Source organism: Sarcophilus harrisii, chromosome 3 (genome assembly GCF_902635505.1).
Source record: "Sarcophilus harrisii chromosome 3, mSarHar1.11, whole genome shotgun sequence".
Lineage (NCBI taxonomy): Eukaryota > Metazoa > Chordata > Mammalia > Dasyuromorphia > Dasyuridae > Sarcophilus > Sarcophilus harrisii.
The window spans coordinates 274,743,317-274,769,730 of NC_045428.1; the positions used below are offsets into that span (position 1 = coordinate 274,743,317).

Genomic DNA, 26,414 nt, shown 5'->3' on the forward strand with positions numbered 1-26,414 from the left:
TGCATAATTTTATTTTGCCTTTTTATGGTTTTCTATGACCATATACAGCCTCTCCATAATATTATTATGCCTTTAGGCATAGTTCCAAATTGTTCTGCAGAATGGAAGCATCAATTCACAATTCCACCAATAGTGCATTAGTCAAATTGAATAAATTTAGTTAATACTTTTGATTCTTTAGTTGTTCAGTCAATTTTTGTTGTTCTTTAGTCATTTTTCAGTCATTTCCAACTCTTCATGATCTTAATTTGGGCTTTTTTTTTCTTTCAAAGATATTGGAATAGTTTGTGGTTCCTTCCCTCAGCTCATTTTACAAATGAGGAAACTAAAGCAAACAAGGAAGTGACTTTCTCAGTCATATAATTAATAGATGTTTGAGGCTGGATTTGAACTCAGCTTTTCTTGACTCTGATACTCTATTCACTACACCAACTAGTTGAACCAACCTAATTGTATTATTGTCTGATTGATGTTTCTCTTTCTTGTTCACAGTGATTTTTCTTTTTTTGAGAACCTTTATTACACGCCTCACTGAAATACACACATTATAGATCCACTGGATTCCTTTGAACTACTGGTCTAGTAACCTTGTTAAATATAAATTATTCTGTTAGGAATAGCTTTTGTTGAGCCCATAGTGGCCACTGCTGCCACCCAAGGGATTAATTAAAAGGGGGTGGGGTGAGAGCCTCTTCTTTAGGTAGCTTTCTGTGATCCTAATTTATTTCTACATTCCTGTAGAATATCATTCTTTTGTAGAGTAAACCTTTAATAAAGATTTGTTAAATTTAATGGAATTGCATAATGAATCATCCAACTCATGATGCTTGAAAGACCACTTAGGGCATAAAGTGACTTCACAATGGTATGACTGAATCTCAGAGCACAAATTATTTATAGTCATATAAATCACAGATATATGGCTTACTCACCATGTCTTTATTGGCAAGTTTTAACCATAGTAAATCTTGCTTTTCAGTACCAACCCATTTTATCTCCAGGTTGAAAGTCCTTCTCATTCTCAGCTCCCAAACATTAATGAAAACAAAACTTTTGAGGGGAAGGGTTTGAGGGTGGGAGGTACTTTGGACTCCCACTATAACTCTGATTTCCAAATGGACTTTGTCTCCAAAACATTCTGATATTCCTTGATCTTGCTGATCACTCTTATGTGTCTCCTTCAGTACTTAAGTTCCCTATTATGCTTTCTAAAAATCTTGAAATTATTTAGCCCTTCTCTCTGTTAGTTGTTACTAGGTCAATTCTCTATTTTGCCATCACTGAAACCATAAGTTCTATTTTGTTCTAATTCATAGTCTAGCAGTCTTGGCATTCTACAAATTTAGGGATCAGCCCATCCAAATCCATCATAGAGCTGAGAAAACAGAATCTCAGGAAAGTTAAAGAAGTTAAATGAATTGTCCACTGTCATACCTTTTGTGTCTGGTACTATGGAACTGAAACCCTGGTCTGTTGCCTCCTTGTCCAGGAACATATTTTTAATATTTTTTCATATCCAAATTTCTAGTTTATCTGTTGCAAATGGTCTCCTTTTTTTTATTTTAGTTTCTCAGTTAATTTCTGGCCCCCTGCAAAATAAATATTTTTAAAAATGCACATTTCTCACTTAATATCTATAAATTTTTTTTTCCTCTCTACCATTTGGTCTTAATACTTTAATAAGTATTTCATAAGTCCATGTTGGTGGTCATAGGAGCTTAGATCTGCTGTTTCCAGTCTGAATTGATTGGTCCCTCCTCAGGCAACAGGCCTTCCTCTCCCCCAAACTTACAAAGAACAGCCAATCACTATTAGTTCTTCTGCTTCTCAGAATTCAAGACCTCAAGAAAACTGTCAGCCTTGGCCTCTGTGGTACAAGAGACACTCATCTGGCTGGTTTTATTATATTTGTGTGAAAGAAACATCCATTTATAGTAGGGAAAATATTAATATTTTCAAAGAACTTGAGAAGAAAACTATCTATCCATGGAATAATTATAGGGAATAGTTCTCTCCTTCCCCTTTCCCTTCCCCCTCCTTTTTTTTTTTTTAAATAGAGGAGCATATGTCTCTCATCCTCTGGAAATGAAAAATCATAAGGTTATGTTGTTTGTCTAATGAAATAGAAGTATATGAGAATCTCTTTCTCAATATTTTTCATTTGTGTCCGACATTTTATGACCCCATTTGAGATTTTTTTTGGCTGAGTTACTGGAAGGATTTGCCATTTTCTTCACCAGATCATTTTCCAAATGAGGAAACTGAGGCAAATGGGGTTGTGACTTGCCCAGGGTCACACAGCTGGATTTGAACTCAGGAAAATGAGAACTTTGTTCCTTGTTCCAGAAACCCTGAAAACTTTCCCAAACTTTTGGAGTTTTCTTTTTACTCTTAAAAAATATATATATATATTATTTGTATTCTAGAGGGCTGGATCTGGAGTCAAGAAAAACTGAGTTCAAATTTAGCCCCAGACACTAACTTTAGCTGTGCCCCCATGGACAAGTGGCTTAATGTATGTATTCTATGAAATGAGAGTAAAAATACCTATCACTAGGGTTCGTCGTGAGGATCATTTGTAAAGTGCTTTGTAAACTTTAAAAAAAGTGCTATGTAAATGCTAGCTGTTATCATTGTCAGCCTCATTCTCATCACCATCTCTGTTTTTATGAGCTCTGGAGGTGTTCTTTGGGTGAGTGAGTGTTCTCTCTATCATGGAACCTCACCCACGACAAGTACTCAGTGAGTGTTATCCCGAGTTGCTTTGTCCTGGTGAGTACAGGAGTAGTCCCTTATTTTGGTGGAGGGTTAACAAGATGACGGAGCAGAGAGTTGTTTGAAAGTCCCGTGGTTTTCTATGACCATATACAGCCTCTCCATAAATACAGGGTAGGAAATTTCCAGGCTGATGAGTTGTCTGACTTCAGTGAGGGTTTTTTTTTTCCTTACCTCTTTCAGATCTCTTTCTGGTATTGTTCTTGCCCAAGTTATCTCAGTCAAACTGAGACCTGCTGAAGATTTTAGCTTAAAAAAGAGCAGTCCCCTAGAGCATCCAGGGCCATCTCCAGTCCTCCTGGTCTATATCTGGCCACTGGACCCAGATGGCTCTGAAGGGGAAAGGGAGGCAGGTGACCTTGCACAATCCTCCCTCACTGAAATCCAATTAATTCACTTGCATGTCATGGCATGACCTCCCAGAAGTTATGGTCCTCTTCGAGAACAAAGGACAAACAACAACAATCTCGATGAAGAAAAATATTAGGAAAGCAATAAAAGTGATTATTTCATATTTAGTTTTTAATGTATTTGCATTCCCCTTTTAGAGGAGGGAGAAGGGGAATAAGCAATTATTAAATACCTATGGTATGCATTACACTGTACTAAATACTTTACAGCTATTTTCTGATTTGATAATTTATTCTTACCACAATGCTGAGAGGTAGGTGCTATTATTATCCCCATTTTAAAGTTGAGGAAACTGAGGCAGACAGCAGGTAAGTCATTTTGTCCAGGATTACACAAGTGTCACTCCTAGTGGAACTAGAACTGAATACAGGTTTAAACATAGGATTGAACTCTAACTCCATATCATACTTTAAAAACAGTAATAGTTGAGCTGTCAGCTAAATTTCTCTGATTTAAGAGAAAAAAAAAATCCACCAATATCCATCTAAAAACTTCTGTTCTATTTCACTCTAAATGATAATGTGGTATGTGGTCCTCTTTGGGGGAATGGATTCTTTCTAAAAATATTGAGAAATCAGGTGGTCCTATGGCATCTTGGGTGTGATAATAGAGATGTGTTTGTTCTATGTACTTTTTAAAAAACTTGCATTGGATAATTTGGAAAGCACTAATTTTTTGCTTTTGTGGAACCAGGGAAATGACAAGTTTTTTAAAAAAAAACTTTCCTGGGAATCACCCAAGATTTTGTGAGTTTCCAGTTAGCTTTGTTGAAGAACATAGGTTTCCATCTAAAAGAATGGCTTAATCAAAGCAGTATTTAATTTGGGTTGTGCTGTTTTCCCCTTCATTAACAGACTTATCTTCTAAACCATTTTAAAAAATTCAATTCAAAAACCTTTATTGAGCACCTAATCTCAGAATTGTGGAAGGGATTTCAGATGATTTACATTCCTGCCCAAAGTGCTCAGAGATGTTTGGAGAGGGGCAGGGAGAGGGAGAGAAAGAAAAAACACAAAGGGAGATAAGAGGCAGAGAGAGGGAGGAAGGGAAAAGGGATAAAAGAAGGAGAGAGAAAGGGGGAGGGGAATGGAGAGGGAGGAAGAGAAGAGCTCACATCTGACTGTGGAAATCAGAGAAAGTTTCATGGAGAAGTTATCATGTAAGCTGATTCAGAAAGAATCAGCCTGTTGAAACTGCAGGCAAGGAAGCGTGTTGTGGGACTCTGCATTTTAAGGAGAGAATGAGCAATGGGATCAACATTGGTCTGATTTTCAAATCCAGATCTTTCTGATTTCAAGGCCATCGTTTTTTCCACCAAGCCAGGCTATCTCTGTGGGGTCAGAATTAGGGTTGGAAACATTGGCTGTATCCAGATTGTTGAGAGCTTGGATGTTAGACTTAAAAGTCTGGATTTGATTCAAGGTAGGAACATAATAGGCAGCCCAATGTTTTTCCAATAAATGAATATACTCTAGCCTGAATTGTAGGGAATTGAATCAGAGAATTTCACCAGGCAGTGGGAAGAAGTTATCTTAAATGTAACAATTAACCATTAAGCCTACTTGAAACAGAAAATTTAAAATTGGGTGTATAATAAATTATAATAATAAAGATCACTCTTCAGCTAGCTATCATCTGAGAATTTATAATCACCCAAGACTTGCAGAAGATGTGATTTAAATCTGTAAAAATGGTGATCAAAAACATATGTTTCTATATATATATATATAGCTGTTAAATATTCAGTATTAATGTATTAGGAAATAATTGCTAATGCCTTCCATCTTGAACTGTCTTGTATTAAACTATTTTGTAATTTATTTTTTTTAAATTTAATACATATGCTTTTGTTCAGTTGTTTCTTAATTGTGTCTGATTGATTCTTTTTGTGGGGTTTCCACATGTGGGGTTTTCTTGGCAAAGATACTGAAATGGTTTGCCCTTTCTTTCTCTAGCTCATTTTACAGATAAGGAAATGGAGGCAAATAAGGTTAATGACCTCAACAGGGTCACATAGCTATTTCTAAGGCCAGATTTGAATTCAGGAAAATGAATATTCCTGATTCCAGGGCTAGTACTCTATCCACTGAGCCACCTAATTAATTGCCCATATGCCTGCTTGTATATACTTAAATAATAGAGGATTTTTGAGAGTAGGGTTTGGGTTTATTACCTATATTATACCCACAGCCCCTAGCACAATGCCTGGCATATAACAGGTACCCAACAAATGCCTACAATAGAAGTGGCAGACAGTACGGAAGATTTATTTAAGCTTTCTCCCTCCACTCCTTGAAGAAACATCAAGAATAATAGCCTTGGAGTTAGGAAGTTCTCTCTTCTTTCTCTTCAGATAATTAAACTTTGTCTTCTCTAATTCTTTTTATTTAGTAACTGTTTTAAGTAATGAAAGCCTATTTTAGTCCTTTAAAATCATATATAAATATATTTAAGTTTTAGAATTTCCCTCACATACCACACTGGGTCCCTTCTTCCCTTCCTTCTTTTAATTTTCTTATAGTATTTGCCAAAATAGAATGTTTTCCATTTGGCCGTTGGACAGAAGAACTTTGGCTTGTGGGCTCCTGACAGATGTTCAGTGGGTGACTTGTTCAGGAGTTCACACCTGAAACAAAGAGCTAACCTTTGATAGCTCCCTGGAAATAGAAGAAGGGAGGGGACCTTCTCTGAAGCAACTCAAACTCTGAATAGTTCCGGGCTTCCTGAGTTAATAAACAAATCCTGGCTTTGTTTTCCTCCTAGCTCATTTGGTCCCAAGTGTGACTCAGTATTAGGCTTGGTCTTTTAGGCTTTCTGCCCTTGGCTCTTGGAAGGAAGTGAGAGGACCTTTTTAAACTGTAGGAAGGCAGAGCTCACTTCACGATGGGAGAGGAGGTATTTCTAATTTTTTTTTTTTTTTGCCTTTAGCTAAAGATTTAATGCAATACTATAATTTATCATATATATCATTTTGTGGCAAAACTTTTCATGTGTTTGCATCAGGAGATTAAAATGATATACGTGTTATTTTAGGATCTCAGTTAGGAGATGCTTTTATCTGCTAAGGAGAAACTGATGAGGAAAAGGATTATTTTCTGAAGACAAATATTGTCCTGGAACTGTTTAGCTCTTAAAATTCCCTCTTCCCAACCCCCTCCCCCACCCTTTGGTCAATCTGGTCATTAACTTTCACAGATGTTTCCAATTTCTGTGTCTTGGTTTTCATATTGAAGGGAGTAATTTAGATTTGCAGTTTGCATAAGGAATAACTGTTACACCATGTTACAAAGATGTTTAGCAATTACAGATGTTTGCTTAGCAGACAGAAATTCAGAGCTCGATTTTCAGGTTAGCCCAAGACAGAAGTTCTTGTCTGTTGAAAAGAAAAGGATCTATAGTTTTTCTTTTTTGGGGGCACAGATATTTGGCATGTTCAGTATGCTTGGAGAAATTGTGATCAGAGTCTTTGAAGCCTGGTGAATAACGACTTGTACTAGAGGTAATGAAAGCAAGAAAATATTCATTTCACAGACCTTAGCAATTTCTTTACATTTATGTGTACAAATAAGAAATGCTAAATTTGTTCGGTAAGATCTTTCCCCATTAACTATTAACATAGACTTTTCCCCTTGTATGTGAATTTTTGAAAATTTTTATATTTAAAAGCAGAAGTCTGTTGTGTTAAACATGAAACGAAATGCCCCGATTGACCACAGAGTGACATTTATAATGTGTCATGCATCTTCCTTCTTCCTGTCTCCTATTTAAAAAAAATTTTTTTGAGAGGAAGAAGATGGAAACAGGGACAACGTAAATGAAATTTTCTTTAAACTATTTTGATGTTTTTTATGATTATTATATTTTCATAATTCATTATTATTTTAAAAAAGAAAAAGGATATAAGGAAACCCCTCAACATTTTGTTTTAATATATCTGTTTCCAGTAGAAGAACATAAACATTTTCTAGTGAATTGAAAATTGCTGCTACCTGGAGATAGGCAGTGAGTAGTGCAAAGGGTAGTTATGTGCTTTAAGTGTTAGGAAGTAACTAAGGATGAAAAAAATATTAATTTGAAACCAGTCATTGCAAGCCGATTTTGCTATGCTATGTTGATAGTATTATATATAAAGAAATTGTCAATCTTTCTTACCTCACTGCCAGATTTTACTTGTAATAAGTTTTGAAAAATAGAAACTAGAAATAGAGAAATATACATCTCTTTATATGTATATAGGCAAAATGAGTGTGATGAATGGTCATTTGGAAATGAGTGGTAAAAGAATGATTCTGTGTTGTCAATGAAATGTGGAAAAACTTAGCAGTACAATTATCTCTCTTCTTTATTTCCCCTCAAGTAGAATTGCCACTACCAAACAAACAGCATCAGATTCCATCCATCAATCACCACTGTATCCACTAGAAAGCTTTAGGTTTTAAAGAAACCAGCTATTTGAAATGAGGAGTGAGAGGATTTTTTTTTTTTTAAGTACACCATACATTCTTGTCTGATTTGCAAGACATAAGGGTGACTGCTCTTTTAATATTAGTTTTGCTTTTAAGCTACCAGAGGTTAAAAACTAAACAAAACAACTTCTTTCCCTCTGGAATATTCCTCCCATTTCTTTCTTATGTGGATGAAAAAAAATAAAGAAAAGAAGGAAGAAAAAGAAAAGGAAAGAAATAAACAAAGAAGGAAAGAAGAAAGGAAAGGAGAAAAAGAAAAAAAAAAAAGGATGAACTCCTCAAAGAGTTTGGTTTGACAACAGTATTCTATTAGGAGTCCAATGCTATGAGTTCTGGTTATTGCTGACATCAGCTGTGATAACCCGGACAAGTCACTTAATCTTTCTTTAGATTTAATTTCCTTTTTGGTAAAATGGAGACAGTGGTTCTTTGCACTATATAATTCATAGAACTGTATGAAGACAAAATAAGAGAAAATATATGTAAAGATCTTAGAAAATAAGCTGCTATTATTAACAATGAACTAAAGTTTAAATTAAAATTTCTGGGTTGCTTCCCCTTAGATGATGAATTTGAAACATTATTACTAAGGAGAAAGGCACGATTCTTATCCTATTGATATTATGCTAAGTGTATAAGGAAAAATCCTGCTTTTTCATCACCTCACTTTTAAGAAAGTGGAGTTGGGGGCAGCTAGGTGATGCAGTGGATAGAGTACCAGGCCTGAAGTCAGAAGGACCTGAGTTCAAATCTAGCCTCAAACACTTAACGCTTCTAGCTGTGTGACCCTGGGCGTTTAGTCCCAATTGCCTCAGCAAAAAAAAAGAAAAAGAAATTGCAGTTGTCCAAGAATATGGTATATGTTATTCCAGATGCAACCCCCTCCTGCTGAGAAATGGCAATGAGTGGAATGTTAAGAAATAGACTATAGTATTAAATACCAAAGATAGATGGTTGTTTTATGCAATGGAATGTTTGAACTAATTGACCCTAATTCTTCGAATTGATCATACTAAGCTTCAAATATAGAGTGATTCAAAAAGAAAAGATTTAAATTAATCATAGGAAGAAAATCTCCAATTTCTAGATTCTTAAAAGTTTTCTATACTGGAAACTCTTTTTCCTTATTTTAAAAAATTAGTTACGAGTTCACTGTTACTGATGCTAGAGATGCTAGAGACCCCAATTCCTCATCAATAAAATAGAAATGATTCTTTCATAGGGTTGGTAGGAAGATGGTTACAGATTTATATCTGGATCTTTATTTCAATTTATAAAGTACTTTCAGAAATCTGTGTTATCCATTATTGCTCAATTTCAATTATTAGAATAATTATTACCCTATTCATTATTACCTTGTTCTAATACTTCGTTATAGTACCATAATAACTGATAGTAATAATGACAGTAATAACAATAACAGCCAGCATTTGTAGAATTCTTTAAGATTGGCAAAGCATCTTATATGTATTATTTCTAATTGAATCCTGTGAAAGAAGTGCTGCTATTATCTCCATTTTATACTTTGAGTCAAGCAGAACTGAAGTGATTTGTCCATGGCCACACAGGTAGTGAGTGTTTGAGGCTAAATTTGAACATTGTTTTTTCCTAATGCTACATTCAGCACTCTACCCACTGGTCAACTTATATATATACATACATACATACATACGTATGGCCAGGGACTGCTTCCTTCTCACTCATTATCTTTTGTTCAACTTCATTTCCCTGCCTTTGTTACAAGGGAGATTCAATGACTGGGGAGAATGGAGTCATGAAGTTTTTGGGGAAAAATAAATCATTTTAAGTGAGAGGTTGCATAAGCAGAACATTATAAATTTATTCTTTATTAAAAAGATCATCAAGTCATTTAATTTCATTTTTGGTAATCAACATAAGACTACCAAAATACAGTCTAAAATAGCCATCTATTATATAATATCTTATGATACCATTTGGTTGACAACCCCAGTCATGACTTGACAAATAGTATCATTTAAATTAATCGTAGAAAGAAAATATTCGATTTCTAGATTCTAAAAATTTCTCTATGCTGGGAACTCTTTTTGCTTATTTTTTAAAATTATTTTGTTTTGTTGTTACTGATGCTAGAGATCCAAATTCCTCATTAATAAAACAGAAATGATGTTTTAGTATCAGGATGCCAGTATTTGATTCTTAACTCTGACCCTAACTTTTTGACCATGAGCTAGTCCCCTTAATCTTGAATTTTTCCTTTATTTGTGCAATAAGGATTATACTACCTGGGCTCCTTATCTGATAAGGTTATTGTGAGAAAAACACTTTGTAAACCCCTCAGAGGAATTTTGTTGCTGAAGTTGTGAGTCCTGGAAATATCTTATCTGTCACCTACTTTTTTTTCCATTAAGAATTAGGCAGGCCAATCCTATTAGATTGTAAATTCCAGGAGGCTAAGGATTATTTATCTAAATCTTGTTTTGCAGTGGTAAATATTTGTTGAATGAATGAATGAGAGGTGATAAACAGATAAAAAAACTGGTCCAGGGGAAGATAGCCAGTGAAATGAAGAGTAGATTAAGATGTTTAAACTACCTTGGAATTAACATTTACTTATTTATTTTGCTGAGGCAGTTGGGATTGCCTTTCCCAGGGTCACACAACCAGCAAGTGTTAGGTGTCTGAGGTCAAATTTGAACTCAGGTCCTCCTGACTTCAGGCTAGTGCTCTATCCATTATACCAATTAGCTGCTCCCAATTAATAATAATTTTTAAAAATTCATTTAATTTTTAATTTAAGGAATAAAATAATATTTCGATAAATTAATATAATACAAAAGATAATTGTACATGAAACTGCAAATCTGTTATGTACAATTTGCTGTTCCTTTTAAATATATAACAAAGTTATCATGTAAATTAAAAAAGAAAAAGAATTGCAATGGTCCATGTTAGGAGAAGTGAAATTTGACATTTGAGAAATGTCTGATTTAAACTACTTGTGTTTCACCTAGTTTTGGTGAGGGAAGAAGTTAGAACTATAAAAAACTGATTTAATTCTTCATTCTCTTTTGATTTGGTAAGCATTTGCACCCATCAATGATTTTAATATTTTTTTTGCTCCATTTGTTTCTGTAGCATCTGCTTAGCCTGCCCTGCTTATTTCAGCTTTCTATTTGAGACTTTCTGTGTCCTCACTCCACTCCTTCCTGACCCCTTTATACTTTCTTTCTCTATCTTCCCTTCCCTCATATTTTCTCTTTGTCATATATTTTTTTTTCCTTTCTCAATACGTTATTTTTCAGCACTCTCAGATTTCTCTAAAATCCCTTGAGTTATATTTATAAAATTAGTAAAAATGATTATGAAAGAATTTATGACAGTCACGAAATTTTAGATTACATTATAGCTCTAGGTCTTTGCTGTAGTTTGACAATGATTGTTTTTCCAATCTTTTGACATTTTTGGAAATAGACATAATTGTTGTATTTCTAAGGTAGCTTTTTATCCTTCTCTTCCTTTCCTCCTCCTCCATCTTCTTCAATGATAGTATGTCATGAGGTCTTAAAAAAACAATATATGGGTAACAGTTATTTATACAGTAACATGCAATAGTTAACTACAGAATATCTATATAGGGGTTAGAGCTTTATAATCCTAGGACAGGGGTTTTCAACTTTTTTATGTTGTGGACCCTTTTGGAAGTCTGGTAAAGCTTATGAACCTCCTCCCAGAATAATATTTTTAATTGCAGAAAATTAAATATATAGGATTACAAAAAAAAAAAGCAATTATATTAAAATGTTACCAATCTTTTTAGAAAAATAATTTATGAAACCCATGTGAAGATGTCCTGGAATAGATGATATTTTCAATGACTAAGCAGGACATAGATTCAATTTCTAAGATTAGCATTCTAGGATTTCTCAAGTTTTTTATATAATTATTGCAGAAATAATCTAAGAATATATAAAATTCTAGATCTTACATTGTTTGAGTCTTTTGATTAATGACAAAGACAAGAGGAAGAACCTAAAATGCAGTTTTTAGATTAAATGAACTGTCAAAGATGGGGCGTTAGTTCTCCAGGTAAGGAAAATAGTTTTGTAAATCATAAAATTGTTGAATATATACAGTAAAATATTTTACTTAAAACTATTAACTTTAGGAGAAATGAAGATTTCTGACATGGACTGAACACTGAAAATAGATATTAAAATGATTGTGAATGGTTATAAGCTGCAATATCCGGAGACATACTGATTCAAGTACCTTGAATGGACACTATATTAATGGAGTAGAAAACAAGAACAATGAAGGGGAAGTTGCAGGAACTGGAGGTCATTTAACATGGATATTTTAGTATTGTCTTTGTTTCTATTATTCATAGTGTTTTTCTGGATTGACCTTTTTTGTTCTTTATGATATAAACATCTTTCCAAGTTGATTTGAATTCTTTATTTTTATTGATCCCTCATGGAAAAGTAATGGTTCATTTTTGTCATCTATTACAATTTTTCAGCCATTCTCCAGTCATTTGGCTTTTTAAAAAATTTTGGCTGTTATTGTGTTGTTTGGGGGCAGATAATATTTTTCGTCCTGTCATTAATCTTCTTAGGGTCTAAATCTCATAGTGGGTTAAAGAAGTTGATAGGTAGTCATACATACACTATTCTTAAATATAAGGTAGTTTGAGGAGAAGGGTGTTAACATTTGGGGAGAATGAGGAATCAGAAATGGCTTCCTGCAGAAGATGGTGCCCTGAACTATGTATTCAAGGAAGAAAGGGGCTTTTTGGAAAATTTTTATAATCTTTCTTATAACTCCAACTTGTTTTCCAAAGTTGTTGACTATTTCACAGCTCTGACAACAGATTAACATACATATCTCCTCACATACCTACAAATATAGAATTTTCCCATCTTTTATCATTTTCTATTATATGGACATTATACACACATGTGCACACACATGCTACTACACACATACACACATACGCACACAACAAACACCCAGACAACCAGAATACATTCTCATGAAACGTGACAATATAACTGAAAATATATATTACTTTTTATTTTGTGAGTTTACTGACTTATAGGAAGATATAAAAATAAAAAAAGGTCGGTTGCTTAACTTTAAAAGTATGATACCACCATTGCTGATGTATTTGACCTGGGTTTTGTTTGCTTCTTCATTATGGCTTGATTGTCATTGTTATAATTATTTATGTTTATTTTTCTTCCCCCTCCCCCCCCCCACACTATGCAACTTCCAGAATGTTCTCTGAATTTCATCCTATCTTATAGTATAGTAAAATTACATTCCATTCACATCCCACCTTTCAGCCATATCCCAATCATCAGGCACATGTTTTGTTTCCAGCTTTTTGTTATGATCAATATTACTGCTATGAATATTTTTGTGTGCATGCATTTGCCATAGCTCTCTCCAGGATATGAAGGATTCTCTTATGGAAAATAAATGATATGACCAGCTGTTCTTCAGGTCCTCTAGGGATTGAAAAGAAATAAGGTTTAACTTGCAGCATATCTGTGATTTAACGAAACAGACTTCCTGATGGTGAAGGTTAAAAAATACCAGGATGTGGCAATAGGGAAGATGTGGAAATTCTTACTAAAAATCCCTAAAAAGAATCACATGGATAACTTAAAGGTCATGGATAGCCTAAGGTAGAGGGATAGACTAAATGAGCCTGAGGCATTTTTTTTTACATTAATATCAACATCCTCTCTAGCAGCAGCATTAGAAGCAATTTTTTAAAATTAAATTTTAGAGTTTTTTTTTAAATTAGGGAAAAAACTCACCTTTTTTCCTACTCAGTTCTCTCAACCCCAGCTGAAAAAGAAAGAAATAAAAACCCCATTACAAACAAGTATTTTCAAGCAAAACACATCTCTGCAAGATGTACATATATTTACTCTGCAAGTACATATATTTCATTCTATATTGAATCTTTTAGATAAACCACATTGGCTATGATGGTGGCAGTGGTATTAAGCTTAGCATCAGGTTTTTTGGGTTGTTTTTAGGGATTTGTGAAAGGCAAAATCCATACTCAGAAGGATCTCAATTGTATCCTAAATGGACAGTATTGAAATAAATTCACAAAGAGTTAGTGAACAACAGATTTAATCATGCATAAACATACAAAGCAGGGATGTTTCTTCTCCCAAGCAGATAGTAAGATAGAATATTAAAAATTAAAGAAATGCCCATGAAAAACATTTGTCTTAAATGTAGGGTGTTTCTAAAGTCTTGGTGCAGTTTTAAGTTTAGATACTTAACATTGTTATTTTAATACTTAATACTTTTAAGGTTAAATAGCTTCAAATAGCAATCAAACTTTTTGAATACCCTATATATAAAACTGTAATAATTTGTCCTGGGTTTTCCCTGAATAGACAGAGTTTGGAGAGATCTTAAATTTTGGTCACCTAGTCCAGAGGAAGAGAGAATGGGGAATATTATTTGTTTTGAGGAAGACAGGGCAAAAACCTGTGGATAGGGAATGTAAATCAGATTGTATTAGTACTCACAGTTGTCAAACTATTTTAGAACTGGAAGGGGCACCTGTTGGTATTTATTTATATGTTGAAAACTAAGAGATTTATCTAACATGAGTTAGCTTAACAGTAACTAACATTAAAGTCTAAAACTATCTCAATAATGTATTCTTTGTCCTCTGGTTTCTTATAATGTAGGTAAATAGTCTCCTTGAGGACTTGGGAGAATGGTGTCTTTGTTGAGTATTTATCATAGGTCCTGGCATGTTGTCACATGATAAACATTTATTGATTATTATTAACAAAACTCTTAAGTATAAACAGTTATAATACAAGAGCATAAGAAAAAAAGTCTCCTTATTTGTAAAATAAGGATTGACATAAGGATAATAACAGAACCTAGTTCCCAGATTGATTAGGAGTATAAAATGAGGGAGTGTTTGTAAATTAATTTTGCAAATCTTGAAGCACTTTATAAATACCAGCTCTAATTCTTTTATTTTTAATTGAAAATTTTGAGGAACGGAGTAACTAGGCAATTAGAAATCTTGCTGAACAGATAAATAAAAAGTGATACATAGAGAAGAAATCATCTGAGGGCTCCAACTTACTAATTTTTTATGATTGGTTTAGATTTTTTTTCCTATAGAATTTGCCACTAGTCATTTCTTTCAAGTAGTGTACAATTCATATTTTGAAGCAAGATTGTATTTGATGCCCATTTTCACAAAACTTTATAGTTGCCTTTGTGATAGTAGAAATGGCAAAATGATATTGTCTTGGACTTTGATAAAATGTTTCTAAATATTTGATTTGCAAATTGCTTCCGGAAGGGAAAGGAGGAAAGAATGGAGAATTCAGAACTCAAAAATTAAAAAAAAAAAAAGAATGTCCATTGTTTTTATGTGTAATTGTTTTTAATGAGTAAAAAATAAAATATTATTAAAATAAATATTTGATTTAATTAAACAGTTGAAATGGGTCTAAGTTTGCATACTTATCCAGTCATCTGGAAAGTTAATGGATAAACATTTAAGGAAATGATGCTATTTTCCTATATAGAGTCAAATGCTTTCTAAAGAGATTTAGCTAGAGCCCTTATTAGATGAGCCTTATAAGTGAAAAACAATTTTATTTACAGCTTGAAAGAGGAAATTTAATGCTATAATAATGAACTCTGCTTGGATAGAGAAATGTTGCTTATGAAAATCAGGATGGAGATAATGTAAGATGGGAGGAAGAAAAGGTTGATTTTTGTTGGTTGAAAAAAATAAACTTAATTAAAAAGAACTCAGATATTATGAAATGATAGTAGAAGGGAGACTACTGGAATGTAAAATTTCATTTATCTGTGCATTAGAACATATTAATTATATTAAGTCTACATTTTCTTAGTGCAGTTTAATGCTGTTATCTTAGTTTTTAGTCTTTTTTATATCATGGACTCCTTGGACTGTCTTGGATTGTTGAAACTTATGCCTGTCTCAGAATAACTTTAAAATGAATTCTACTACTATTACTACTATCACTACTACTGCTGCTGCTGCTGCTGCTGCTATTACTATTATAGCTATTATAGCAACTATTACTGACACCAGCTAGGTAGCTTATATAGTACCTTAAGTTTTGCATAGTGATTGATCATATATGTTAACTTATTGGCTCTTTGTATAAATTCTGGGAGGTAATACTATTATTACCTTTTTTTTTTATAGATTTAGGATTGACTTTGGATCAGAAAGCCAGGAAAGAGTCCGAGGCTGTGTTTAAACTCCATTCTTCTTGACTCCAGTGCTCTCCCCACTGTGCTGCTTAGTTACAAGAAGTAAAATATATAGAGTTACAAATGAAAATAATTATATAGAAATATGGTATCACAAAAATTTTTTGAATTACTTTTTTTTTAAATTAAAGCTTTTTATTTTTCAAAATATATGCATGGATAATTCTGTGACATTAACTCTTGCAAAATCTTGTGTTCCAATTTTTCCACCTTTTGCCCACCCCTTCCCTTAGATGGCAAGCAGTCTAATATATGTTAAACATGGTAGAAATATGTGTTAAATCCAATATATGCATATATATGTATACAGTTATTTTGCTGCACAAGAAAAATCAAATCAGACTGGGAAAAAATGAGAAAGAAAATAAAATGCAAACAAACAACAACAAAAAGAGTGAAAATGCTATGTTGTATCACAACATTTTTAAAAAACAAATTTACAGACTCCAGATTAAGGACATCTATTATAGAGAAATTGTTTATTTCGGCATATATGTTTCTCAGTTATCAGAAGCTAGCCAAGAAATCTTCCCTTGCCTTTGCTACAAATAAATAAAATCAGGTTATTTGTTGAATGGATGGATGAACATGGAGATGGTCTTTTCAGGCAATAAGCAATGTAAGAAGAATAAATACATCAAAATTGTCTTAGTACCAGGGGATCTAGCCCTCAGTTACTAAATATTATAATTAAAATTTTAAAAAAATAACTTTTTAATTTCAAAATACATGCAAAGATAGTTTTCAGCATTTACCCTTGCAAGACCTTATATTCCACATTTTTCTCCCTCTCTTTCCCCATTCCCTCCCCTAGACAGCAAGTAATCCAATATGTTAAACATGTATAATTCTTCTACATATATTTTCATATTTATCACATGCACATATCAAAAAGGAAAAATATGAGAAAGAAAACAAAAAGCAAGCAAATAAAACTGTGAAAATACTACGTTGTGATACACTCAGTCCTCTCTCTGGGTGCAGATGGCTCTCTCCATCACAAGATCATTGGAACTGGCCTAAATCACCTCACTGTTGAAAAAAGCCATGTCCATCAGAATTGATCATCACATAATCCCATTGTAACCATTATAATTTCTATTGGATTTATAGATATAAATTATAAAATATATAAATAAATTTATATATAAATTCTATTGAATAAACACAGGAGGATATGAAATGAAGAATTCCTTATGTTTTACTGTTGTGAAGAACAGTGTTGTGAATTGTAAACTAATCGCCACCAGGGCAGCTGGACAGGAGTTGTGACAGGGCTGATCACAACAGAATCTGATGAGTTGGGGTCCCCTGCCAAGCCTTTCTCTGTGGTAAGGGTGAGCATCACTTTATTTTTTTTTCCTATCACTTATAGCCTAAAACCCTTTGGATCTTACCATCTCTTAGAATGAGGGTCTCTAGATCCCTGGATACTGCCATCTGATTTGCTGATGTCCTCTAGAGGCACTCAGGCTTTTTTCTCTGTTCTATAGCTGAATTATTCCTCCCCATGCTCAAGTGTGAGCTCGATTGTGTCATTTTGTTTTCTCTTTGTATCCCCAATACTTAGCCCAATTCCTGACACATAGAAAGCTCTCAGTAAATGGTTTTCATTGATTGGTTGCTGTGTCTTCTCCCCCCACCATACAATCAAGAGGGACTTGATTCAAAACCTGATTCTTACATCTAATAGTGGGAAAACCATTTAGGAAGTCTCTTAATTTCTCATTCTGTAAAATGGGGATATTTGTGAATGTTTAGGGTGTTTATGTGCTTCACAAACCTTAATGTTCTATTAAAATGCAGGGTTTTATTCTTAGAGTGGCTCTGTTGCAGCTGAATGCATAGTGTTCCTTGGTAAGAACTTCTTACTGGCATGGAGGAGAAGAATGTTTGGTTTGGTTCATGTACTACATAGTGTCTGGCATAGGGGAGGGCATTCCGCAAATATTTGTGGAAATGAACTGACTACATCTAGTGTATGGAAGGCATTCCCTTTCACCCTGACTTGCCAGTAGAGAAAAGAGTCTTTAAGAATGACTTTTGGCAGGCACCCTGGATTTGTGCAGGTATTATGAATGTGAATAAAGTCTTTCATTAAGATTCATCTATCTCAAAATATTCCAAACTGACAGTGCCCACCTTGAAGTAATTTTGCAAGTCAGATCAAAGTGAATTGAAGATTTCAATTGACCTCTGTTCTCATTAGAGTTTTTATTACAGCCATAAGAAGAATATATTTTTAGCTTAGAAATTTGGGTTCTACATTGTACCCAATAACAACAAGATTATGTGATGATCAACTGTGATGAATTAGCTCTTTTCAACAATGAGGTGATTTTAAGGCAATTCCAATAGATTTGTGATGGAAAGTGCCATCCACATGCAGAGAACTATGGAGACTGAATGTAGATCAAAACATAGTATTTTTCCTGTTTGTTGTTGTTTGTTTGCCTGGGATTTTTTCCCTTTTTCATGGTTTTTTGTTTCTCTTTGATCTGATTTTTCTTGTGCAGCATATGATGAATAGACGAATTGTATATGTTTAACCTATATTGGATTGCTTGCTGAATTGGGGAAGGGGAGAGGGGGAGAAAAGAGTAAGAAAAAAATTTGAAGCATAAGGTTTTGCAAGAGTGAATGTTAAAAACTATCTTTGTATGTATTTGGAAAAATTAAATAATATTAAGGAATTAAAGGGGAAAAAAGAAATTTGGGTTCTTTTTTCAGCTGATGTATGAATGCTGAGCTTTGTCAAAGATGCCCCGTATAGTTTTTTGTGTTTGCTCCTTGGAATCTAAACTATGAGGCATTTGCTTCCCTGACATCAACCAGCTTTTAAAACCACATTTATTATTTGGGGAAAACAGGGTTTGTGGAGACATGTCTAAAGAAAAAGTGACTAAGTCAGTGGATAGCTCAGGTTGCTCATAGCATGGCTGAGGAAATGAAATTGGGCATTACTATCCATAGGTAACAGTTTGGATCCAGCAGGAAATACTTTTCATGTGATATAGTGCTTTATAGTATCACTTTAAAATTAGATTTAGTAACCTTAAAGCTATATCTGTTGTATGATCTTTCCCCACCTCTTGTTGAGTTTGATCTGTTTGTCTTCCTACCAGGGTTTTGCTGCATAGTGGTTGGTTTGTTGCTTTTCCTTTTTTTTTTTTTTTTTTTTTTTTTGGATCATGATCTCTTTCCACTCAGTCTCTCTTTCTGATGAGAAGCTTTTTTTTAAGGGGGAAAAAATCTTCTCATATTTCTGTGTAAATAAAATGAAAGCTCCTATGGTTGTTGCCTTTTTAAACAGAGGGATGTGAATTCAGTAAACATTTTTACTGAATCATACAGATTTTTAAATAAATGCTTGCTAGAAAATACTTCTAGTTTCAATTTTATTTTATTTATTTTTTTTTGGTAAATCTTTTTATATGATTAAATGTGTTTCCTAACTTAGGAAACAAACTACACTTATGACAAAACAAAACAAAGGTAACAATTGTGATGCTAAACATAAATAAGTAAACTCTCTGATAAAGTAAAAAAGGTCACAGAATTCATTTTAAATAAACAAACCCAGAAACCAGTAGTAATCACATTACAAGAAACACATTTGATCAATGAAAAATTTAAATATATTTGAAATGAGAAAATTTGCTCTATAATTTATCTTATTACCAAATCACAAAAAACTAGAGAGGAATAGTGATATATAAAACAAAGTTAAATTTCAACTAGAAAGCACTTTAACAAAAAGGACATATGAAAGATTCTTTTTAATATGAGCATATGGCAGTTATGAATGTCTTTGTATATACATGTATAAATGCATCTGATAGTTCTGCAGTAAAATTCATAAGGAAAATCACATAGTATTGCGAGAGCAGCTGCTAAAAATGAATAATATTGGAGATTTTGATATTCTGTTATCATGTTAAGTGGTTGCAGGCTCTGCCCATTTTAAAAAATAGTGCCAAGCACTTTGCTAAGCACTTTATAAATACATTAATTCATTTGATTCTCATAACAACTTTGAAAAGTAGGCACAATGATTATCCCCATTTTAAAATCGAGGAAACTGAGGCAAATGGAAGTTAAGTGACTTGCCCATAATTAAACAGCTAGTAAATGTTTGAAGCTGGATTTAAATTTAGGTCTTCCTGACTCCTATTATAGTACTCTCCTTCACCACCTAGTTGCCTCATTGTTAAAGAGAATTTCTTCATCTAGGATTTTCCTAAATCAGTAAAAGCAAAGGTCCTATTTTAATTTTCATCCCTATTCTTATCTGATTATAATTAACCCAGTCCTTCTCCCCTACTCACCCTCCAACCTCCCCCTTCCACAACTATAAAACTAAATAGAATATTAAATAAATATGAGCTTATAACTATATGGAGATAAGCAAAGAAAAATAAATATATATCTTTTGGTAGGTAATATATTTAGCACTTAAATAAAAATTAATTCTGAGCTGGAGAATAAAGTAAGTTAAATACACAAAAATATGCTGCTTTTACAGATCAGAATGCATTAAAATGATCAATACATAATGATACAGTGAACAAAAGATAGAAGCCATTCTGACAATTTTTTCCTTTGTCTATATTGTGAGTATATCCCAAGGCTCTTTTTGAGCTGCTTTTCTTTCTTCTTCTTCTCTGTATTCTTATTCGATAACTTCTTCAGCTCCCATAGTTTTAATTTTTTATGTTTATATAGAGTATTCCTAGAGATATATGCATACAGTTCTAGAATTTGTCCGGAGTGCTTGCCCTTGGACATATCTAATAAACATTTCAAACTGATTGTCCTATAGGTATCCCATATTCAACATGTACAAAACAAAACATAATCATTTTCCCCTAAACAACTATCCTTCTTCTGAACTTTGCTATATTTTAAAACAATTTCAAATGAAGGTTATTGTTATCTTTTGTTTTATCATAGCATAAATTCCCCCCTATCTCTTTTTCATTCCCCTTCCCAGAAAATCATTCCATATAGTAGTTGTGGGGTTTTTTGTAACAAGAAAAAATAGAAAAAATCAGGAAAATTCAAATTTGACATTACATGCAGTGTTCTATATTAATGAAACTCTATAAAGGAGTAGAGTAGTTGAGTAGTTGTGACTTCTGATTTCTTCTTTGGAACCAATGTTGTAATTTGCAATCTTGCAACATTCATTTCCAAGAGTTTTGTGGTGGTTTTCCTCATTTACATTGTAGTAATAGTGAATATTGGATTTTTTTTTCTTTTTGCTTTTAAATACGTTTACTTCATACAGCATCAATTCATGTGAAACTCTTTGCTTTTTCTGTACTTCAATGTTCTAGTACATTCATGTACTATAATTTGTTTAGTCATTTCCCAATTGGCAAATACCCACCATTTCCAGTTTCTTTTTAGCTTCTACAAAAAATACTGCTTTAAGTATTTTGTTAGATAAAGAGCCCTTATTTTTATCATTGACATCTTTGATATATCTTCCTATCAGTGTAATATCTGTCAAGGGGATGGATGTTTTATTCTCTTTCTATGCATAATTCCAAATTGCTTTCCTAAATGGTTACACTGATTTAAAGTTATCCCAACAATGCATCAAAGTGCCTATATTTCTGCAATCCCTGTAGCATTGATTGTTTTTGTCTTATTACACAAGCCACCTGTGAAGTAAAACCTCAGGATTCTTTTGATTTATGTTTCTCTTGTCATTGGTGAGTTGGCATATGTTTTCATATAGTTCTTACTAGTTTGCAAATTTTTTTTTGAGACCTATTTGTTCCAATATTTTGACCATTTATCTACTAGGGAATGACTTTTGGCCATATATCTCTGTCAGTTGTTTATATTTTTTTGTATCCTAACCCCTTATTTGAGATGTTTGATACAAAGTTTTCTCCCTCTATTCAACAAATTTCCCCCCGCCCTTTTTTTTTTTTTTTTTTTTTTTTTTTTTTTTTTTTTGTTGAAGTCACTGTCCCATCATATTTCTAGTTGCTCAGGTTTTTAAACTAGATATTATCCATCATCAGAGATGAGTACATGCTGCTGAATTCTGAATGTAATGAACTGAGTTTACTCTTTTAAAAAAATAGAGGATTAATTCAACAAACCAACAGAAAACAAAAATAAGAAAGATACAATCAGGATCAGAGTAGAGAGTGATAAGATTGAAAAAAATAATTGAAATGATAATCCTTATTTGTAAAACTGAAAATTTTTGTAAGATAGCAGATATTTCAATTAAAAAATAAAACCAGCAAACCCATATTAACAAAATTAGGAATGAAAAAGGTGAGAGTTAAAGGGTAAAAGAAATCAAGCAAATTGTCACTATTTTGATAAATTGAAAATCTCACATACACTACATGATTAGCAAGGCTAGCCAGGTTGTCACTCACTTCTTTTGAGTTAGAAGTCTTTTCTAAGCATATTTATAGCTCTCACTGGTGAAACTTGAGTTGTCACTCACTCTCAGGATCATGGCTTTCTGTTTCTGAACCAACTTACTCCCTCTTCCTCATCACTGGGATATGGATTTCTTTTCAAAATCAGCGTGTCAAATGGCTGTTTCCAGACAAAGGGCAAAGAAAATGTCTCTTTTGCTATCATTAGCTCACATATTCTATTTTGGGGTATGGATTTTTCAGGTCTTTGCTAGTCTTACAACAGTCTAATAATGGTCTCCACATTTTGCCTTAATGACTTTGACCTAAGCTCGAGCCATCATTATAACCAGGCTAAATATTCTCTTTGCCTTATCTGAATATATGAACCCCTAAATAGATACAAAACACATTTCAGAATTTCTAGATAAAGATCATGACTTCCCCCATCATGATTTTGATACATCACTGGTCAGTATAAGAAATTAAATGGGAATTTTTGGGTAGTTTTATGGAAACTGCAGACAATATGCAAAGAGCAGATGACACAGAAAATGTTGAGAAACTCGGAAATGCATAAAATATATATATAGTATTGTGTAATAAATACCATAAGCAAATCAGTGTTTTGTGTTTTTTTGCATTTTTAAACTTTTTTATTTTTATTATTTTGATTAAAACTGTTTATTTTCAAAACATATGCATAGATGATTTTCAATCTTCATCTTTGCAACATCTTGTGTTCCAAATTTTTTTCTTTCTCTTCCCCTCACTCCCTCCCCTAGAGGGCAAGTAATCCAATATGTTAAACATGCAATTCTATATATATTTCCAAAATTATCATGGTGCACAAGAAAAATCAGAACAAAAAGAAAAAAATGAGAAAGTAAACAAAATGCAAACAATCAACAAAAGAGTGAAAATACTATATTGGGATTCATTTTCAGCCCCCCAGTCCTCTCTCTGGGAGCAGATAGCTCTCTCCATCACAAGACCATTGGAACTGGCCTGAATTACCTTGCTGTTTAAAAGAGCCACATCCATCAGAATTGATCATTGTATAATCTTGCTGTTGCATGTACCACCTTCTTTTGGTTCCTCTCACTTCACTTAGTATCAAATGTCTTTTCTGTTAGGAAGGGGATGCCAGAAAATTTTACGTGGATTTTTCAGAGTGCAGGAATACCATGCTGGTAAAATCTCTATGACATGAAAGGGATAAGTGTAAATTCAAAGTAACTGGTGGGAACAAACTTGCATAACTGGCTACTTTGACTCATGTAATGAAAGGGTACAAACAGTTCTGCTAATAGATGAAAGAGGCCACTGGATCAATCCTGACCCCATGAAAAGCACATGCTTCCCTGAAGCTGGGCATCTCAAACACTCTCTTGCTGGGACTGGCTCTACCCTGGCCCATCAGCATCCCCTTAAGGTTTACTTTTTAGGAGCTGCTCCTAATATTGTCTCAGGTTTTTTTCCCACTTTCAGAGACTTTCTCCTCCATTCTTCTTACCTTGCTTTCCCAGCCTGCCCAGCCCTTTTCCTTTTTTTTTTTTTTTTTTTTTTTAATAACTTTTTATTGACAGAACCTATGCCAGGGTAGTTTTTTTACAACATTATCCCTTGCACTCACTTCTGTTACGATTTTTCCCCTCCCTCCCTCCGCCCTCTCCCCAAAGATGGCAAGCAGTCCTATACATGTTAAATAGATTGCAGTGGATCTTGGATATAATATATGTGTGCAGAACCGAACAGTTTTCTTGTTGCTCAAGGAGAATTGGATTTAGAAGGAATAAATAACCCGGGAAGAAGAACAAAAATGCAAGCAGTTTACATTCATTTCCTAGTGTTCTTTCTTTGGGTGTAGCTGCTTCTGTCCATCCTTGATCAATTGAAACTAAGTTAGAGCTTGTCTTTGTTGAAGAAATCCACTTCCATCAGAATACATCCTCATACAGTATCATTGTTGAGGTATATAATGATTTCCTGGTTCTGCTCATTTGCTCAGCATCAGTTCATGTAAGTCTTGCCAATCCTCTCTGTATTCGTCCTGCTGGTCATTTCTTAGAGAACAATAATATTCCATAACATTCATATACCACAATTTACTCAACCATTCTCCAATTGATGGGCATCCATTCATTTTCCAGCTTCTGGCCACTACAAACAGGGCTGCCACAAACATTCTCGCACATACAGGTCCCTTTCCCTTCTTTATAATCTCTTTGGGATATAAGCCCAGTAGAAACACTGCTGGATCAAAGGGTATGCACAGTTTGATAACTTTTTGGGCATAGTTCCAAATTGCTCTCCAGAATGTGCCCAGCCCTTTTCCAAAAACAGGATCACTGGAAGTAGGAGTAGTCTGCTCCAGATCAAGGCTAAAGCACATACAAAGCTTTAATGAACTCCTAAGGAAGTGGGGGAGAGGGAAAATATCTGCCTTTATTTTGCCCTTTCCCCATCCTCCCATGGACAGTGCTTTTTTGCAAAACTTAAATGAGTTACACTAAAACATATCAGTATCTATATCTATGTAGATACCTATATAGATGAACACACATAATATATATATATATATATATATATATATATATATATATATATATATATATATATATATATATATATCATGTTGAATTGGATTTAAGTGGAGGGCTATGCAAGGTTACTTGCCTCACTTTTTCACCCAGAGCCATTTGGATCTAGTGGCCAGATAGAGATCAGGACCATTGGAGAAAGCCCTAGATGAAATGGGAAACCTTGGCCTTTTAAAGTTAATATTTTCAACAGGTCTTAGTTTGATTAGGTCACACACCAGTGATTAAGGCTAGGTAACAATTGAGGCAAAAAAAAAATGGTCTCTTTTACCTAGTCCTAAAAAAAAAAAAAATCTGGGAGGGAGGGGAAGACCTTCAGGTTTTCTGGCCGAAACAGGATCTAAACTATGACCAACTGGAGCTTGGTCTGGGACTTGTTGTTGGTCAATCAATGAGAATCAGTCTTACTGATTGGCAACTAGGTAGTATAGTGATGATTAAGCATCAGGCCTGACATGTGAACACCAGAAAAATTTCCAAATGGGGTCATAAAGAATTAGATGAATAACAACAAAACAACAAACACTGCTGTATATTAGTATTATAGCATATTATATAGAATATAAACCAATATAGAATATGCTATATATATTGTCTTTATATATACTATATTAATATGCAATATATATTTTGATATATTTTAATAAAGCTCATTTTTTAAGCTTTGCCCAAAAGTGCACTGATCATACAGCAAGGGGAGACAAGGTGGTAGTGGACAAAGTTGTTGGTTTGTTTTTTTGCCCTTGAGAGAGAGGCTCTCTGCATTACAAATAATATATACTATATTGATATACACGTGCATATATATACAATGTTTACTATATTATTATATAATAGAGCATAATATTTTGTTATGTATCTTTAATATATAATAGAAGCAACATATTTTATTAACACACACACACACACACACATATATATAATTATCTATAGCACTACAAAACAATCAAATTTAACTAAATTAGAAGTGGACAAGGTATCTAGAGCAATTTCAAAAGGGGAATCCACTATTAATGAGTACAGAATTACAAAAAGGTAGCAGACACAGATGGACTTACAGGTTAATTTTACCAAGCTCTGAAAGAACAAGTGTTTTTTATATATAATGTTACATATTATATAATTATATATGTATATATATATAATTATAACATAGAAGTTAATATTGTTGATGGTGAAAGACACCCCAACAATGTTAGGATCCCCAGGTTGGTGACCTAGGTATGGCAAAATAATTTGAAAATTCAGTTTGTCTCCAAGTTAAGGGACAAAGATTTATTATGTTGACAACAACTGTCAAAATTCCAAAAGAATTAGTGGAGTAAGAAAATAAATTTATAGAAAAAAGATTGAGAGGTCCCAGTATTTCTATACACTGATATATTAATTTTATAGTTTAGAGATAAAATTGAGGAGTGGTCTTACGGGTGGAGTTAATGAGTGGTTTGGTATCATATCATTATTGAATTTTATGGCTT

General features: G+C 33.4%; 1 protein-coding gene across 6 annotated transcripts in view; it reads left to right on the forward strand.

Moving 5' to 3' along the window:
- The window catches only part of SH3KBP1 (SH3 domain containing kinase binding protein 1), a 453,585-nt gene that overhangs the window by 252,706 nt on the left and 174,465 nt on the right, over positions 1-26,414 (forward strand). The window contains exon 1 of one of the 6 annotated variants that reach the window (XM_031959534.1): positions 5,573-6,081. The exons of the other annotated variants lie outside the window; for them this stretch is intronic. Coding sequence (XP_031815394.1) covers positions 6,070-6,081 — 12 coding nt within the window. The 5' untranslated portion in view covers positions 5,573-6,069. Of the gene's footprint in view, positions 1-5,572; positions 6,082-26,414 lie in introns of those variants that run through there. 6 annotated transcript variants of the gene reach the window in all.